Here is a 16,771-nt window from a genome sequence, read left to right on the forward strand (position 1 = left end):
TTTAACAACTTGTCATGATTATCTGGGATTTTCTTAAAGGGTTAACATGTTTTCAGTGTAACTGATGCAGGAGAAAATTCACAGTCCTCCTTATGTTTAAGAATATATTATACCATCAGGTTTACATAAATCTTTGACTGTTTAAATTATCTGTTTGGAAGAAATGCTGCCTTCTGTATAAAAACTAAAGCAACAAATGAAGAAACTTTGTAGTGAACACAGCAACATTAGCGGTTGAACGGTAAATTAGCTATAAGAGGAAAAATAACGGATGTTTTGAAGCACAAACAAGAGGCAAGGTGTGAAAGTGTTTGTTTAATCTTGACCTGTAAACATTTAGAGATGTGAGCCACCAGCTTGTTGCACTGAGCTTCGTTCTCAACCTCAAAGAAAAATGATCTAAATATATCTGAGAGTTTTTGGTCTCTGGAGAGTTTGGTAGTTAAACTGTGACAGAGTGAAAGTGTACTTGAGTTTATGTTGTTAGATCTGGGGTCATATCAGTGAAGGATGACACTGTTGTAGCAGAGATGAAAACACCCAACAAGACTTGAGGAGATGCAGCATAACAAGAGAGCAAACAGTGAGAGGAACAAACAACTTGAAGTGATGAAGGATGATGAAGGAAGCTGCAGAAACAGGATTTTCCTGACATCTTTGTAGAACAGAGCTGCAGGATGACAATGTTTATTAAACTGAAACTTGCACATGCAGGTTGAACTTTAGTCTTACAGACTGTAGCTCAGATCTCTCATGTGTCTCCGTCTCTGCAGGTGCTGTTACAGAGAACTTTTCCCAAAATAAAGAGTTCAACATCAGCTCCTGTCCCCTCACGTATTTTCAGAGAGTCTACTCCACCCTCTATGTGAGTAGCATTAAAACTGATGACTGAGAATATATTTTTGTCTTTTACTACTATTAATGTTTCGTCTCTAAAAGTAATCAGTGTGTTTTTAAAGCTCAGTTCAGGATCAGTGTAAAGATAACACCATAAATAGCTCAACAACACACATTGTAGTGTGAACTAAACTCCTCTTCTTTGCCTTAATACACAATCTTAACCAAACATGTGAGGCAGGCCTTACATTAGCGTTACATGATCAATCTATTTAGATGAAACCTGTTTGCAGCACTTGTGAAAATGACAGTCTTGCGGGTGGAAAAGCATGAAAACATATTTAAAGATTTAAAGCTGTGCAGGAAACTTTAGGGAAAGTTGTTTATGTTGTTTGATTTGTGTGTTTTATGTTTAACAGGTGAACTTCTCCAGCAGCAACTTTGTGATCTGTTTCAACAGCTTTTACAACCCTTCAACCCCATATGACTGTCTTCTTGGGCCAGCACCCGACAGCAGTTCTGCTACCTTTTCTATGGAAGAAACATCATCCATGGAAAATGCCGTCAAGGGATCAATATAAAAGATTTTCTGTTACTTCAAACGGTTCCAAAAATCTTTCAGATCAGACTTCTGAATGACTGAATCTTTTCTCTCATTACAGCTTACAGTGTATCTTGTGAGGTTTGGAAATCAAACAGCTCTGGGGTTACATTACATCATTACACCTGGCTTTTTACCTGACCCTGGTAGTTCAGTTGTTTCTAAGGTAAGAGTGTGTTTCTGCAGGTGTGTGAACAGTTCGTGTTAGGGTTCCTGTCTGTCTCACGTGTGTGTGTTTCTGGCTCCCTCTGTCTGTCTTGTGTGTCATGACTGTTCCCGGCCAGGAGAATTACCAAGGCAGCAATCACCTCACCTGGGCTGATCTCCACACCAGGATCTCATCCACTCATCAACCACCACAGTATTTAGACACTGGACCTTTCTACACTCCTCGCCGGATCTAGTCTGTGCCCAAACGTTCCCCCACTGGAAACACAAAGGTAAGCCCAACCTGAACGGACTGTTTTACCGTCCCCCCACTGGGAACACACAAGCAGGCAGGATTCGTCCTGCTGCACACACTCAAACAGTCCAACTCACAAAAGGCTTCCTATTTGCACAACTAGCATACCAAATAGCAATGCCACAACAAGTCTGCCCAGATCTCCGAATATGAGGTGAGGGGAAGCAGCACACGCTGTACACTTTACCCTCTGAATGTGCACGAAGACAAGCCACACAGTCTTGCCTTTCCCTCCAAATGTGATCCCTGCAGCTGTCCTTTAACTCCAGGACTTCCCTAAGCTGCACAGTGATTGGCTGAATGTAGCGCCAATCTGCGGGAGGGAGCGTGAGAGGCACAGAAGTCAGCCAGTCCAAGGAGGAATCAGGACCCGGCCTTTGCATATCCAATGAGCCCCAGCTGTTGGCAAAAATCACCAGCCGTCTTACGTCCCTGAGGACGTAACAATAGCCAATAGCTAATTTAAACTTTGGTCCCTGGGCAGGTAGATGGACAACGGAAAAATACAATGACATAATTACAGTGGCCTGGAAGTGCAAAACGATATTACATTGGATGAAACACATTTTTGCAATAGTCATTTACATCCAGTGCAACACTTTTACATTTGGATTCAACATCCTGGATTCCAACTTCAATGTGCAACTTTAAAAAACTTTTTAAAAATTTCTGAACACATCACTGAAACACTTTTACCCACAAAGCAACTTTACATGAAACGCTCTTAAGTTCATTAAAACACTTTTAGTTCCCATCAGATTCTGTGACCGTAGTTGGCCAGCAGTGTACATTTCCCAGTATGTACATCGTAATAGATGAGCAAAGTCTTGAAAATAATTGTGTTACAGTCAGAGTTCATTATAATGTTGGAACAGTAGTCACACACCCTGATAGCTATCAGAAATGGTGACCTATGTAACCTCTTTAGTCTAGACTTTTCTAACATAATGCAACAAAAAGAGGTCACAGTTTTAAATGGCTCAGATTTACTGGATTTATTTGGTTTCTCTGCTTAGAACAGAAAATCAGTGTTGGGATCACAGAGCTGATCACAGCTTCCATTCAGCTTGTATTTCTTCTGTTCTTTGGAGCTGTAACCACCACTGCCATCATCATCACCATCACCATCAGTAAATCAGTAAATAAAGAGTTTAAGCCCACTGGGAAAATGCTGCATGTGCCCGATGACCAGTCTATCCCTGCTTAGTACAGGAAGTGTTGGGTGTACCTCAGCAGCAACTCTTCACAGCCCTGAGAACAAGATCAGTAAACAAAGAAGATGATATCAGTCAGATACAGACTTCTCACTTTAAGTTACTTTATAAATCAGATCCAAATAAAATATTAAGTTTCCTGTTGCTGTTTATCTGCAGCTACAGATAATCCCAGTTTAATGCAGCTGACAAACTTTGTGATCAGCAGGTTTTTTTGCAGCGAGGTGCACAGGTGTCCTTAGTGTAATGTCTGTAACTAAGGAGCGCCCCCTGGTGGCTGCAGCCCTCAGCAGCAACTAATGATGTTTGTGCTTGTGTGTGTTCCTCTCTGTCTCCATCAGCTGGTTGATGAACCAAACCTGCACTGTCACCAGTTCTGCTGTCATCGACATTCACAAAGGTGTTCGTGGGGTTGTGGCCATCAGTTTCTGGCCAGTTTCCTTGAGCAGCATTGTAAAGATGTGAGCTTGGATTGAATAAAGTTCAGGCGCTACTGACACAGCAGAGTTTGTTAACCTGTTGACACTAGCAAATAAGGCCCGAGCATTAGGACTTCCTTGCATTCCTCAGTTGTAAATTGTAAGAGTGAAGTTTCTCTTTATACATGTCATATTGAAGCAGTAGATTAGTTTTTTCTCCATCTGCACTCGGCTTTCCAACACTCATCATTTTTCATCAGTGTGGAACTTCATCTTAATCACTTAATCCAACCAGCTAACCATCAGATCATCAGAGCACTCTTGGTATTTACCTGTATCTTCAAAATCATTCACTCTGTGACGTTTTGATATAAAGATGATTAATTAAAATAAACACTGATCAAACACAAACAGATGAACCCATTTCTATTTCCCTCCCCCTTTACCTGTAGTTTACAAGTGAAGTTAGCCCATGTGAATATAGCGACTTTAGAAAGCCAAATAAAGTATATTCATTAACATATTTAACATACTTACAGAATAAAAACAATAGCAACAACAAGAAGTCTCCTACTTGCCTCTATGAAAATGCTGATAGCAAACACGCATGAAGGGAGATGTTGTTGAAAGTGATGTCCTTCCTCCACCGCTGCTACCAGGCCATCCAGTGTCTCACTTACATCCAACCTGCTGTCCAAAGCCTACTTTTCTACCATTTTTAATCATGTGACTTAGTATGGCAGTCTTTCACACAACACGAGACTCCCATTTATCAAAGATTATAATGCAGCAAAGACGATGAACAGTCATTTACAACGAGGATGCAACCAACATGGTGATCAACTGCGGCTATCCCGAGTGTGACGTCAACTGACACAGACCAATAGGCCACTATGTAGGGAATAGGGCGCACATTTGGACACAGCCTGTGTTTATATTGTCTCCAGTCTGTTATTTTTTTCATTTCCTTATTTGACTGTTAACAACAGTTCCAAGACCACCATCATAACTATATATCCCCTTCCATGCTGTGTGTTGTGTTTTCCAGTTGTTGCTATGCTTCTTCTTCTTTGTTTTTTGCCGGTTGTTGCTATGTTTCTTCTTCTACGTTTAATCTTTTGTCTGATTTGGAGGACTAGATTGCATTGTTATGTGTGTGTTGTTCTGTGATTACATTTTCAGAGCACCCCACACACAGTATGACCAAAACAGATTTTTTTTTATCTTCACGTGAAGTCTCGACCTGATAAAAAATCTCATAAGATTAAAAAAATCGTTATGTGTGTAACAGACCTAAGATATTCAGCCTCTGCTCAGCTTACAAAGGCATCTTCTTGCACCACACTGCCCTCTGGTGGCGCTCGACCATAATAAAATTTAAAAACAAAAAAAATATCGAAGTGAAAATATGGCAGTTACAAATTTAATTACACGTTTCATTTTCCTTAAAAGAACAACCCTAAAGTGCATCATACTTTTGTATTAATTCTTCCTATTTTATTTTTAGAGTTCCAGAACCATTGTTTCCTTTATGTTCTTTATTTTATCTGGTTCTGCAAATTGTGGACTTTACCTACTTACATTTCTTCAGGTAAAAATATGATTCTTTTAAGGGTTTTCATTTAAAGGATAATCATTAGTACTCATAAAAAAATCAACAATAAAACAATGTTTTATGTTTTTTATTTTTATTTTTATTTTTGGAATTATTTAATTTCAATATGGTTTTTACACACACAAAATGTGAAATGATAGTGGTTTAGGTGCCAGAGAGCTCTGCAGGATCTCATAATGAAAGTCTTCATAGATAGGCTGATTATACTGAGAGGTTGCGTCAATCAGCCAGTCAGTGCTCCACATATCCCCCTACAGCTGAGGCAAAACCACACATTATCACAGTATACTATCACAGTTTACTACTAATATTACTTGCACCTGAAATTTTCTCTTCCATTACACTTTAAACCTGGAAGATTAACAAGAGAGTGTGATGTATGATTTATTTTATGAAAAATATGAGATGTGTTTATATATATATAGCCAATCAGCCAATCAACCACCAGGTGTGGTTGTCATTTCCACTTCTCTACTGCTCAGAAGGCGTACGCTAATGTTTGATGGGAGGCCTCGTCTCACCAGTTCCTCTTTAATCTGGACAAAGAAAAACCAAGAGTACAGTTACATGTATATAAGTGAAATGATTGAATGGATTAATATTTAAATACATAAATACAAAGAAAATAAGACAAAAAAGAAAGATTTTTTAATAAAGTGTACCAAGCATTACAGTTGCAGAAGAGGAAACAACCTCAGTCTATATAATTGCTATTGTTAGTTCTTGTCAGTCCAGGAAGATACTGACCTGTGTAAGGATGGCATCACTGTTATTTTCCAATGAAAGTGTAGTAGACATCCTCATGTTGAGAGCAATAACAAAAACTGGAAGACAGTGAATCCATTTTACAATGCAAGCCAGAATAGTTCACGTTACAAGCCCTATTGTATGGGTCTTCTCCTGACGATGATCATGTATACACAACATGTCTTCAAAAACCATTGGTCTAAGTTGGTTAAATGAAAACACCCATATGCAGATTGAATTATGGAAAACATTTTCTTTTATCATACTTACATGGGCCAGAGGCAGGTGTTGTAATTAGTGTAGTATTAGATGGGGTCGTGGTTGTAGGCTCTTCGGTTGTTGTCGTTGGTTCAGATGTAGTTGTCATGGTTGTAGGCTCTTCGGTTGTTGTCGTGGGTTCAGCTGTAGCTGTCGTGGTTGTAGGCTCTTCAGTTGTTGTCGTCGGTTCAGCTGTAGTTGTCATGGTTGTAGGCTCTTCGGTTGTTGTCGTCGGTTCAGCTGTAGTTGTCATGGTTGTAGGCTCTTCGGTTGTTGTCGTGGGTTCAGCTGTAGTTGTCGTGGTTGTAGGCTCTTCGGTTGTTGTCGTCGGTTCAGCTGTAGTTGTCGTGGTTGTAGGCTCTTCGGTTGTTGTCGTCGGTTCAGCTGTAGTTGTCGTGGTTGTAGGCTCTTCGGTTGTTGTCGTCGGTTCAGCTGTAGTTGTCGTGGTTGTAGGCTCTTCGGTTGTTGTCGTGGGTTCAGCTGTAGCTGTCGTGGTTGTAGGCTCTTCGGTTGTTGTCGTGGGTTCAGCTGTAGTTGTCGTGGTTGTAGGCTCTTCGGTTGTTGTCGTTAGTTCAGCTGCAGTTGTCATGGTTGTAGGCTCTTCAGTTGTTGTAGTTGGTTCAGCTGTAGTTGTCGTGGTTGTAGGCTCTTCGGTTGTTGTCGTTGGTTCAGCTGTAGTTGTCGTGGTTGTAGGCTCTTCGGTTGTTGTAGTTAGTTCAGCTGTAGTTGTCGTGGTTGCAGGTTCTTCAGTTGTTGTAGTTGGTTCAGCTGTAGTTGTCATGGTTGTAGGCTCTTCGGTTATTGTAGTTGGTTCAGCCGTAGTCGTTGTGATTGTAGACTGTTCAATTATTACCATAGGTACAGCTGTAGTTGTCGTGGTTGTAGGCTCTTCGGTTGTTGTCGTGGGTTCAGCTGTAGTTGTCATGGTTGTAGGCTCTTCGGTTGTTGTCGTCGGTTCAGCTGTAGTTGTCGTGGTTGTAGGCTCTTCGGTTGTTGTCGTGGGTTCAGCTGTAGTTGTTGTGGTTGTAGGCTCTTCGGTTGTTGTTGTGGGTTCAGCTGTAGTTGTCGTGGTTGTAGACTCTTCGGTTGTTGTCGTGGGTTCAGCTGTAGTTGTCGTGGTTGTAGGCTCTTCGGTTGTTGTCGTCGGTTCAGCTGTAGTTGTCGTGGTTGTAGGCTCTATGGTTGTTGTCGTCGGTTCAGCCGTAGCTGTCGTGGTTGTAGGCTCTTCGGTTGTTGTCGTCGGTTCAGCTGTAGCTGTCGTGGTTGTAGGCTCTTCAGTTGTTGTCATCGGTTCAGCTGTAGTTGTCGTGGTTGTAGGCTCTTCAGTTGTTGTTGTCGGTTCAGCTGTAGTTGTCGTGGTTGTAGGCTCTTCGGTTGTTGTCGTCGGTTCAGCTGTAGCTGTCGTGGTTGTAGGCTCTTCGGTTGTTGTCATCGGTTCAGCTGTAGTTGTTGTGGTTGTAGTCTCTTCGGTTGTTGTCGTGGGTTCAGCTGTAGTTGTTGTGGTTGTAGGCTCTTCGGTTGTTGTCGTGGGTTCAGCTGTAGTTGTTGTGGTTGTAGGCTCTTCAGTTGTTGTCGTGGGTTCAGCTGTAGTTGCCGTGGTTGTAGGCTCTTCGGTTGTTGTCGTTGGTTCAGCTGTAGCTGTCGTGGTTGTAGGCTCTTCGGTTGTTGTCGTGGGTTCAGCTGTAGTTGCCGTGGTTGTAGGCTCTTCGGTTGTTGTCGTCGGTTCAGCTGTAGCTGTCGTGGTTGTAGGCTCTTCGGTTGTTGTCGTCGGTTCAGCTGTAGTTGTCGTGGTTGTAGGCTCTTCGGTTGTTGTCGTCGGTTCAGCTGTAGCTGTCGTGGTTGTAGGCTCTTCGGTTGTTGTCGTGGGTTCAGCTGTAGTTGTTGTAGGCTCTTCGGTTGTTGTCATCAGTTCAGCTGTAGTTGTCGTGGTTGTAGGCTCTTCGGTTGTTGTCGTCGGTTCAGCTGTAGCTGTCGTGGTTGTAGGCTCTTCGGTTGTTGTCGTCGGTTCAGCTGTAGTTGTCGTGGTTGTAGGCTCTTCGGTTGTTGTCGTCGGTTCAGCTGTAGTTGTTGTGGTTGTAGGCTCTTCAGTTGTTGTCGTGGGTTCAGCTGTAGTTGCCGTGGTTGTAGGCTCTTCGGTTGTTGTCGTGGGTTCAGCTGTAGTTGCCGTGGTTGTAGGCTCTTCGGTTGTTGTCGTTGGTTCAGCTGTAGCTGTCGTGGTTGTAGGCTCTTCGGTTGTTGTCGTGGGTTCAGCTGTAGTTGCCGTGGTTGTAGGCTCTTCGGTTGTTGTCGTCGGTTCAGCTGTAGCTGTCGTGGTTGTAGGCTCTTCGGTTGTTGTCGTCGGTTCAGCTGTAGTTGTCGTGGTTGTAGGCTCTTCGGTTGTTGTCGTCGGTTCAGCTGTAGCTGTCGGGGTTGTAGGCTCTTCGGTTGTTGTCGTGGGTTCAGCTGTAGTTGTTGTAGGCTCTTCGGTTGTTGTCATCAGTTCAGCTGTAGTTGTCGTGGTTGTAGGCTCTTCGGTTGTTGTCGTCGGTTCAGCTGTAGTTGTCGTGGTTGTAGGCTCTTCGGTTGTTGTCGTCGGTTCAGCTGTAGTTGTTGTGGTTGTAGGCTCTTCAGTTGTTGTCGTGGGTTCAGCTGTAGTTGCCGTGGTTGTAGGCTCTTCAGTTGTTGTCGTCGGTTCAGCTGTAGCTGTCGTGGTTGTAGGCTCTTCGGTTGTTGTCGTGGGTTCAGCTGTAGTTGTTGTAGGCTCTTCGGTTGTTGTCGTGGGTTCAGCTGTAGTTGTCGTGGTTGTAGGCTCTTCGGTTGTTGTCGTCGGTTCAGCTGTAGTTGTCGTGGTTGTAGGCTCTTCGGTTGTTGTAGTTGGTTCAGATGTAGTTGTCGTGGTTGCAGGCTCTTCAGTTGTAGTCGGTTCAGCTGTGGTTGTCATGGTTGTTGGCTCTTCAGTTGTTGTAGTTGGTTCAGCTGTAGTTGTCGGGGTTGTAGACTGTTCAATCATTGCCATAGGTTCAGCTGTAGTTGTCATGGTTGTAGGCTCTTCAGTTGTTGTAGTTGGTTCAGCTGTAGTTGTCGTGGTTGTAGGCTCTTCGGTTGTTGTAGTTGGTTCAGCTGTAGTTGTTGTGGTTGTAGGTTGTGTGGTTGTCACAGAAGGCGTTGTAGCTATTGATAGACCTGTGGACAGAAGTAACGATAAAGAACATATTCCACAGGAATACCATCAATCCAGCAAATGTTGAATGGAGGAGGATTTCCACTCACTGTTTCCGACTGTCACAATGACACATCGAAGCTCAGAGTGATATAGAACCCCACCAGATGTACTGTGGAAGTAATTCAATACAGCAGCTTCATTATTGACATTTAATAAAAATATAAAACTTTCCGTGTTTGTTTGACACTCATTAATTTCAGTTTTCAAAAATTGTTATCCTCAGCTGATTCTATTTTAGTGTGTAATAAGAGTCTAAATTTTCAGGTAGAGAGAGAGGGACCTTTTGCTCCTCAATATAAATCTAATAATAATCTGCTAAATACAATTTGAGCTTTGGTTACAACCATTCCCCATTGTGTTGACGAAGAAAATTAAAATAGATTTTTTTTTTAATACAACTTTTCAAATAAAAACATAATGTTTTTAAACATTTAATCATGACCTCACGTATCTTTACTGCTCTGACTGCCCTGAGCACTACATCAGGTGGTGTTTGGCCATAGCTCATCCTCTTGACAAATTTCCTGCCCATACTTCCATTTACAATAAAAAATAAGGACAACATGTATCAAACCCTGCATGTATAAGTGAACATTGGGGTTAGTTGTCACATGTCCAGTGTTGTACTAGTTATTAGTAGAAAAAAAAAAAGGGGGGGGGGGGGGGGGGTAATACAACAGTGGCTCAAAAATTAAATCTATGATTCATCTTTCTCCTACTTTTTTATATATTTTTTTATTTAGAAATTTCCTTAGTAATCTGCAGGCTTTGTCACTGTTTCTCTGTCAAATGAAGTGACACCTGTGACAACCAAGCAAACGGGGCTGTGGACACTTATTTCTGAAAATAGGACTGCACATTTCACATTTCCATTATCGTCCATTGATTATTGCTTTGTGGACAGCTGTGAGAGAATCAGGAGAGCTTCACAAATGGAGCAGAGGAAGTCTCGACTCATGAGTGACTTTATTAACAAACGACTTCACAGAAAAATAAGCCTAGCAAGTGGACTTTGCAGCAGTACCCATGTTGTGCAGCATCACCGCTGTAAACAAGAAGAAGCTAACAGCTGCTGACTCAGGTGTGTTGGTGCAGAGATATATGGAAAACCTGCTGGATTGCAACCCTCGTAGGACCAAATTGAGTAGCCCTGCATTAGATTACTATTTCCTGACAAAAGTATTGGCGTTACGCGTTACTACTCAACAATGCTTATGACAAATGTTGCATGTGACAACCAACCCTGAAGAGGATGTGACAGCCATTCCCAAAATGTGATTTTTATTTTGGTAGCAGTTAAGATAGTTAGCACATGCTGTAGCCTAGCAAGTAGCATACCTAGCATACTTTTAAATGGTAATAAGTGTTACTTTTTTGTTTTCATAGAAATACTTTTTTTTTACTCTGTAATGTAAAAAGACACTTATTTAGGCAACTCTTCTATCAGTATTGGATTAAGCTGATATGTCATTTAGACTTATTTCAGCTGTAAACCTCAAACCCTGTAATACCACAACATTTATCAAGTGTTTGTGCTCAGCATTGTGAGAAAACTAAAGCTGAAGTTGGGTGGCCCTCCCTATCTGTAAGGTATAACAAGAAGCTTGTTTTACTCCTTAATGTCCATAAATAAAAAGACATCTTCACTAAATACTATCAGACTTCATGACTGTCAGATATACACCATCTAATAAGATATTTAGCTGTTAATCAACCTGGAAATGTGCAACAGTTCTTTTTTTTAAATCAAAGTATTTCCACACTTTCCAATAGTGTGACCTTTTGTGGAACATGTACTGACTTTGTTTGGACGACGAAACAGATGGGATGGCTTTCTCCATCTTCTTGATCCGATGGAGTCCATTTTAGGGTAAACTGCCCTGAGCCTGTTGAATTCTTGATTATGTTGTATGGCCCACTGAACAGCAGTTCAGAGATCCTTTTACAAACAAAAAAGAAAAAAAAAACTGTATTAGGTAATCTGATGCTTAAAGAATTTTCTCCAAATGAAACAAACTTGTTTTCCTTGATCGAACGATCCAAATGCTCATGACTCATAGCTTTGAAACTTTGTTTACTTCTTGGCAGTGTTAAATAAACAGGATCCTTAACTGTTCATCTGTGGGTTGTTTTGCAATTTAGCAGTGACAGCTTACAGACTGGGCTTTTGAATTTTATTTTTTTATTTTTTTAGTAGTTTACCCAACTTTGAATATAAATTGTGTAAAGCTGGATTTATACTTGCGCACCATCTGCATAAGGTTGGTACAGCGTAGTAGACGCTGGTGAGTTTGCTCACTCTTAACCGACCTTACGCACATGCTGCGCAAGTATAAAACCAGCTCAAGAGTTTAACTAACATTGCCCCGTCTTGTCTAACCTGTTTAGTCAATTTTTGTTGTCGTTTTGAATAACAATCTTTATTACTTTAACAGTTAAACTATCAAGTGTTTTACTCACGTGGAGTTAGCAGCCTCTGCTCTGATGGTTATTTCTAGTGCCTGATTAACAAGGGTGAACAGCTGAGCTCTGTTGGCTGGAGTTGGAGATAGAAACTTGGGCAGAAAGTCTCCCTCTGTGCAGGATGGTACAGCAGGATCCACTGGAGCAACATAAAAGTAACACAGTGACAATAGTTTATCTGTATCAAGACTCCTCATTAGTCTTCCTGGGGTCCACTTATAAAGCAACAATACAAGAAATTACCTTCAAACAAAATGGTAGTGATACAATTTTACACCCATAACTCAAAAACCCCAGCCCACCCCTTTTTCCTTTTCACCCCACACCTAAAAGATAAGAAAAAATACAATAATAATAATAATAATAATAATAATAATAATAATAATAAAAATACCAAAAGGAAATTAACTTTTTAGCAGCTCTTTGTAGTTGTAAATCAAGGCAATCAAAATATGTGATTGTACCTATCAAAACAAATTGAATGGGTATCTTGCTGATTGCGTCGTTGGTAGTTTTCACCACCAATGAACCGTTTGTTTGTGTCAGGCTGATGGTCTGACTGGGAAAGTCCTCCATCACCAGCTGCACAGCATACGGACCTTCATTGCTGCTGTTAGTGGGGCTGAATGACAGCGTACAAGACTGGATAGGAAATAAAACAGAGGTAAGGTTAAACTGACCAAAGTACCACATGATAACACATGATAAATGCAAGAGTGTGATCAAAAGTCCTGATCATACTCCTCCTGAGTAACTTATCTAAAAAAGAAAAAATTCTACTTTAAGGTGTAAATACACATGGAACACAAAGGGAAGGGTAGATCTGTACAAAGCTGAAAAAAATAAGATGCTAACAGTAAATTTAGCTCAGCAAAGGACAAATGACCAAAAGTGTGCATGAAGTAGCATTACTTTTGTTGACTCTGATTGTTCTCATCTGAATACTGAGACCAGATCAAATTACAGTATATAAATACAAGTTTTATATGCAGTCCAGTTTCTTAAGTGGTGAGGCTCTGGAAAGTATAAATAAAAACAAAACCAAATGGAGATCATTTTAACCTTATATTCAACTACAAATAACACCATGACAATGACTTAAAACTAAAAAAAATTTGTCTAATTTTAAACTGTATTTTTTCATTTTGAATTCAAGGACCACTTTTAAAAACTTTAGAAAAGTTACGCTAAAGAGAAAAAAAGTTATGTATCTCATAGTGGATGGTTTCCTTTTTTTTTTCTTTTTTTTTTAACTTGTCCTGTCCAGCATCATAGCATGCAGAATGATAATCTGGTTGCTGTATCGTGCTGAACAAATTTGTTCTGCCAAGGGGAGGCCTATGGGTAAGGCTCCTCTTGATAATGTGATTAATTAATTTATTTATTTACTTTGAATCACGGAATCTGTGTAATCTTGCTGGACCTGACCAGAGGGGACAGAAAAAGATGGAAAATAGCAAAAAGAGCAAAAGAAGAGAGGAGACAAAAAGATCAAAGACAAAAGGCAACGACCCTTCGATCCACACCATCACCAGACAAAAAAGAAAGTGGCTGATTTCCTATGTGACATGACAAACAGCTGTTACTCACAGGTGAGAGGCTGAGGACAGACGGTGGTGTGCAGGGGTTACACTCTGGCAATGCATCACTTCCATATCTGCATGTGACCGCATCTCCATCTGGGTCAAATGCCAATAAGTTCAAATCTCTTTGACAGTTTGAAGGAACTCTAAAAGAAAGAAAGCAAAATTAACCCTTTTCATGGAACTGAGCCAGAAAATTTAATTCCTTTGGTTCAATAGAGGTGTCAGGTGAAACTCAAGAAGGAAGCAGAAACTGTGAGTAACTTGACTGACCTGTTTATCAAAGTATAGCAGGAGGAATATTTAATTCCTTTCTCTGCTTAAATTTAACCCCTTGAATTGCATGAGAAGCCAGCCAATAATTTCAGCTGGCCAGTTTCTATAATCAGATTGTTTCTGCTATAAACTCAGTGTGCTTTCAATTTTGAGTCTCCATCTACTTGCCCTGTGGGTGCCCTGAGCATACCTGGTAAAAAAAAATTATTAAAAATGAAAAGGACCTGTGCAATTCTGAGTGCTTTTATATGTCAAATTTGAGTCAATAACAACAGACAGTTATAAGATTGCTGAGGATGCAGGTTAAACTCATTATTAGTTATCACAATAAATAAAGATTAATCCATGGCTTTGCAAGTATTTTGACAGACCCTCAACAATATCTTTCTGAGGAATTAAACGGCTTGATTAATATAAAAAAATAAATAAAAGGAGCTCTTTAGGGAGCTACACATAGACTTAATTTACAGTGCCGAACAGAGAAGGGGGTGCCCAAAAGCATGATAAGAAATATGAAAACAAAACCACCCCCAGAGGACAAACCATAGCAACCACTACAATGTCAGTTTTGTATTGTTTATATTGGTCAGCACAGTTCACACTGTAACAGACTGGGACATATTACATGCAACTGTAATGTTGAGATAGTTACCATGGTTACAGAATCAGACAAAAGCCACTGAATAATGAAGTGTATTGCATCTTAAAGATGTTGCACTTTCTTTTAATGCTTTTGTCGTACTAAAATATTAAAAACAGGAGAATTTCATAAAGTAACTCTGGAGCTGAAGATAAACTTCCCATCAAACTGCTGATGTCTACGCATGTTTTTGTTCTCTCTCAAGTGTCAGACTGACTGTCTGTTTTAATTATTGGCCGGTTTCCAATCTAAACCTTAGAAACAACAGCTGTGTCAGTGAATGGTAACTACTTGTTTTTCCACTCTATGCGGTGAGAAAGATCAGAACCCGTGGGTACGCCTCAAATCCCTATGATTATGTATTTCGCCAGCTTCTGCAATGCTGTTTTGCAGGTCTTCCAAGGGCACTTCAAAGTGAAGCACAGTGAAGTCTTTGTTGTGTAATTCATAAATAGTGGTAGTTAAGGGAGGGGTAGCCTAGTGGATACAGACTTGGACTTGGATCTAGAGAACCTCGGTACAAGTCCCCAGAGTGCCAATAAAAGTGGGCCCTTGAGCAAGGCCTTTAACCTCATCACAACCATTTCCCCAGGCATCAAAACATGGCAGTCCACTGTTCTCTAGTTCATCTAGAGGTGGGTTAAAAACAGAGCTGAATTTTCCGTTTGGGATTATTAAAGTAAGAATTATTATTAAAAAGGAATAAGGAATAATCTAGTGTTTGATTTCCACATATGATAAAGTTTGGAAGGAAACATCCAATCTTTTATCTTTTATCTCTTTTACAACTAAATCACTAAATCAATCACAGACTTTTAGCAAAAGCTTCACATTCAAACCTGCTTTGTAAACAGAAGATGACTAATTCAGACAAAACACCATGGACAGAAAAAAGTTTAATCCAACTGCTCTAAAAAGTTCTAAAGACGTAGCCTACTGACACCAACATGTAGCACAAGTAATAGAAAAATAACAGACACAAACAGAGAGCAGGCTTACCTCACAGCTGGCATGATGGTGGTCTGCGGTGATGTGTTGGCTTTGCCGGTGTCTGATCGGTTTCTAAGTTCAACATTAGTCACAGCTTTCCAACTTACAATGCCATTTATGTTGCTAATCCAGTCACCACCATCCAATCTGCAGAGGAAATAAATTAGAACTTCTTAGATGCAACTCAGACAGAATTTTATACATGTGAATATGTAGTGTATGTACTTTAACCCTGAGATCTGAGGAGAAGTCGATGAATTGTCAGAAAATGAAACAGCAAAGCTGATCACATGCTATTTTTTTAAACCTTTATTTAACCAGATAAAAACCCATTGAGATCAAGATCTCTTTCACAAGGGTGACCAGGCCAAGAGGTCAGTGGCACATGTCGTAAGAGCAGTTACATAGAAGTGATGGTATTACATAAAAAATACAAATTTGGAGGTGCAGTAGTGTTTTCTAATGCAGACGCTGTGATACAACAACAAACTTAAGATTTAAAACACAAGCACTTTTTAGTGGTCTCACACTGTCTATCCCTCCCTATTTTGTTTTTGTTATTTCTTCTAAAAGAATTTTATTTTAAATTATAATTACAAAATACTCAAAAACAATTTGTACTGTTGAGTTAAACTCACGCAAGCTGAAATGGAGCGTTGCTGGGAACCAGCCGAGTCATGACTCCCTCCCTCTGACACCAGTCTCCGTTGCTCGCCTGATCCACTATTTGTAACGCGACAGTCTCACTTCCACAGTTTCCAGTGCAACTCCATGTATCTTCATCTGTACATGAGTTGAAGCTGAGCTTATAACGAACTGTCACCTGCAGATGTAAAGTGAAGTGGTGTTAAGTATATTCAAAATGTAAGAGGCAGAAACAATTAGTAACAAAGAATTCATACGTTGACTGATCCATCAGCAAGAGTGTCCTTCGGGTAGTAGGTCATCATAGTGCCATAAAAATGAGAAGCTTGTGTGCTGCTGATGAGCAGCAGTAACAGCACAGACGGCATCATAGTGAATGTTTCTGGTTATCTGTGCATAGGCTGTAAAGTAACAGACACAAGTATGTATTCTTCCTGACAGCCTCTTTCCACTCCCTTTCTTTTTGTCTGTTTGTACAAAAGATTATTCAGTGTGCATTCAGGCAAAATACCAGGTAATTACCTGGTATGAGGAAATATCAAATAGGGGTTAGATTATCAGAGATGAAAAACTTGATGTGCACTTAAAGCTGATTTTTAAAGCCAACTCCCATGACAAGTTGTATATAAACTTTCAGTTGTTAATCAACTTTAAAATAAAATGTATTTATTTATTTGGGACATTGCCTTCTGTCTACTTGTGTCTGTTAAGTGTTTGTGGTCATTCTGCATCCCTGCAGAGGGAACTATGTTGTCATCTTTTTGTGTGTTTGTGTACACACTTTGCTTCTCTTAATGTTTTTCCTGTATTATATTTTT

At 40.3% G+C, this 16,771-nt stretch overlaps 1 protein-coding gene across 1 annotated transcript; it reads right to left on the minus strand.

Moving 5' to 3' along the window:
• Positions 1–5,210: 5,210 nt before the first annotated feature.
• Positions 5,211–16,354, minus strand: LOC121640796 (mucin-2). Its single transcript, XM_041986673.1, has 11 exons — positions 16,211–16,354; positions 15,947–16,131; positions 15,318–15,455; positions 13,410–13,548; positions 12,284–12,461; positions 11,817–11,958; positions 11,158–11,295; positions 9,404–9,465; positions 6,167–9,316; positions 5,897–5,973; positions 5,211–5,685 (listed from the first exon to the last, which is right to left on the minus strand). Exons 1-11 carry the CDS (start codon positions 16,322–16,324, stop codon positions 5,587–5,589), a joined length of 4,422 nt encoding a protein of 1,473 aa, XP_041842607.1. The 5' UTR covers positions 16,325–16,354; the 3' UTR covers positions 5,211–5,586.
• Between the last annotated feature and the right edge of the window lie 417 nt (positions 16,355–16,771).

The sequence above is a fragment of the Melanotaenia boesemani genome, chromosome 5 (genome assembly GCF_017639745.1).
Source record: "Melanotaenia boesemani isolate fMelBoe1 chromosome 5, fMelBoe1.pri, whole genome shotgun sequence".
Classification (NCBI taxonomy): Eukaryota; Metazoa; Chordata; class Actinopteri; order Atheriniformes; family Melanotaeniidae; genus Melanotaenia; species Melanotaenia boesemani.

Excerpts from the sequence above, each read along its gene's own strand:
- LOC121640796 (XM_041986673.1), bottom strand. The coding sequence starts at position 16,324 with ATGATGCCGTCTGTGCTGTTACTGCTGCTCATCAGCAGCACACAAGCT. Across the intron at positions 16,132-16,210 it reads TTGCTGATGGATCAGTCAAC|GTGACAGTTCGTTATAAGCT; the intron begins GTATGAATTCTT and ends TTACATCTGCAG. Across the intron at positions 12,462-13,409 it reads CTGTCCTCAGCCTCTCACCT|TCTTGTACGCTGTCATTCAG; the intron begins GTGAGTAACAGC and ends TTTCCTATCCAG.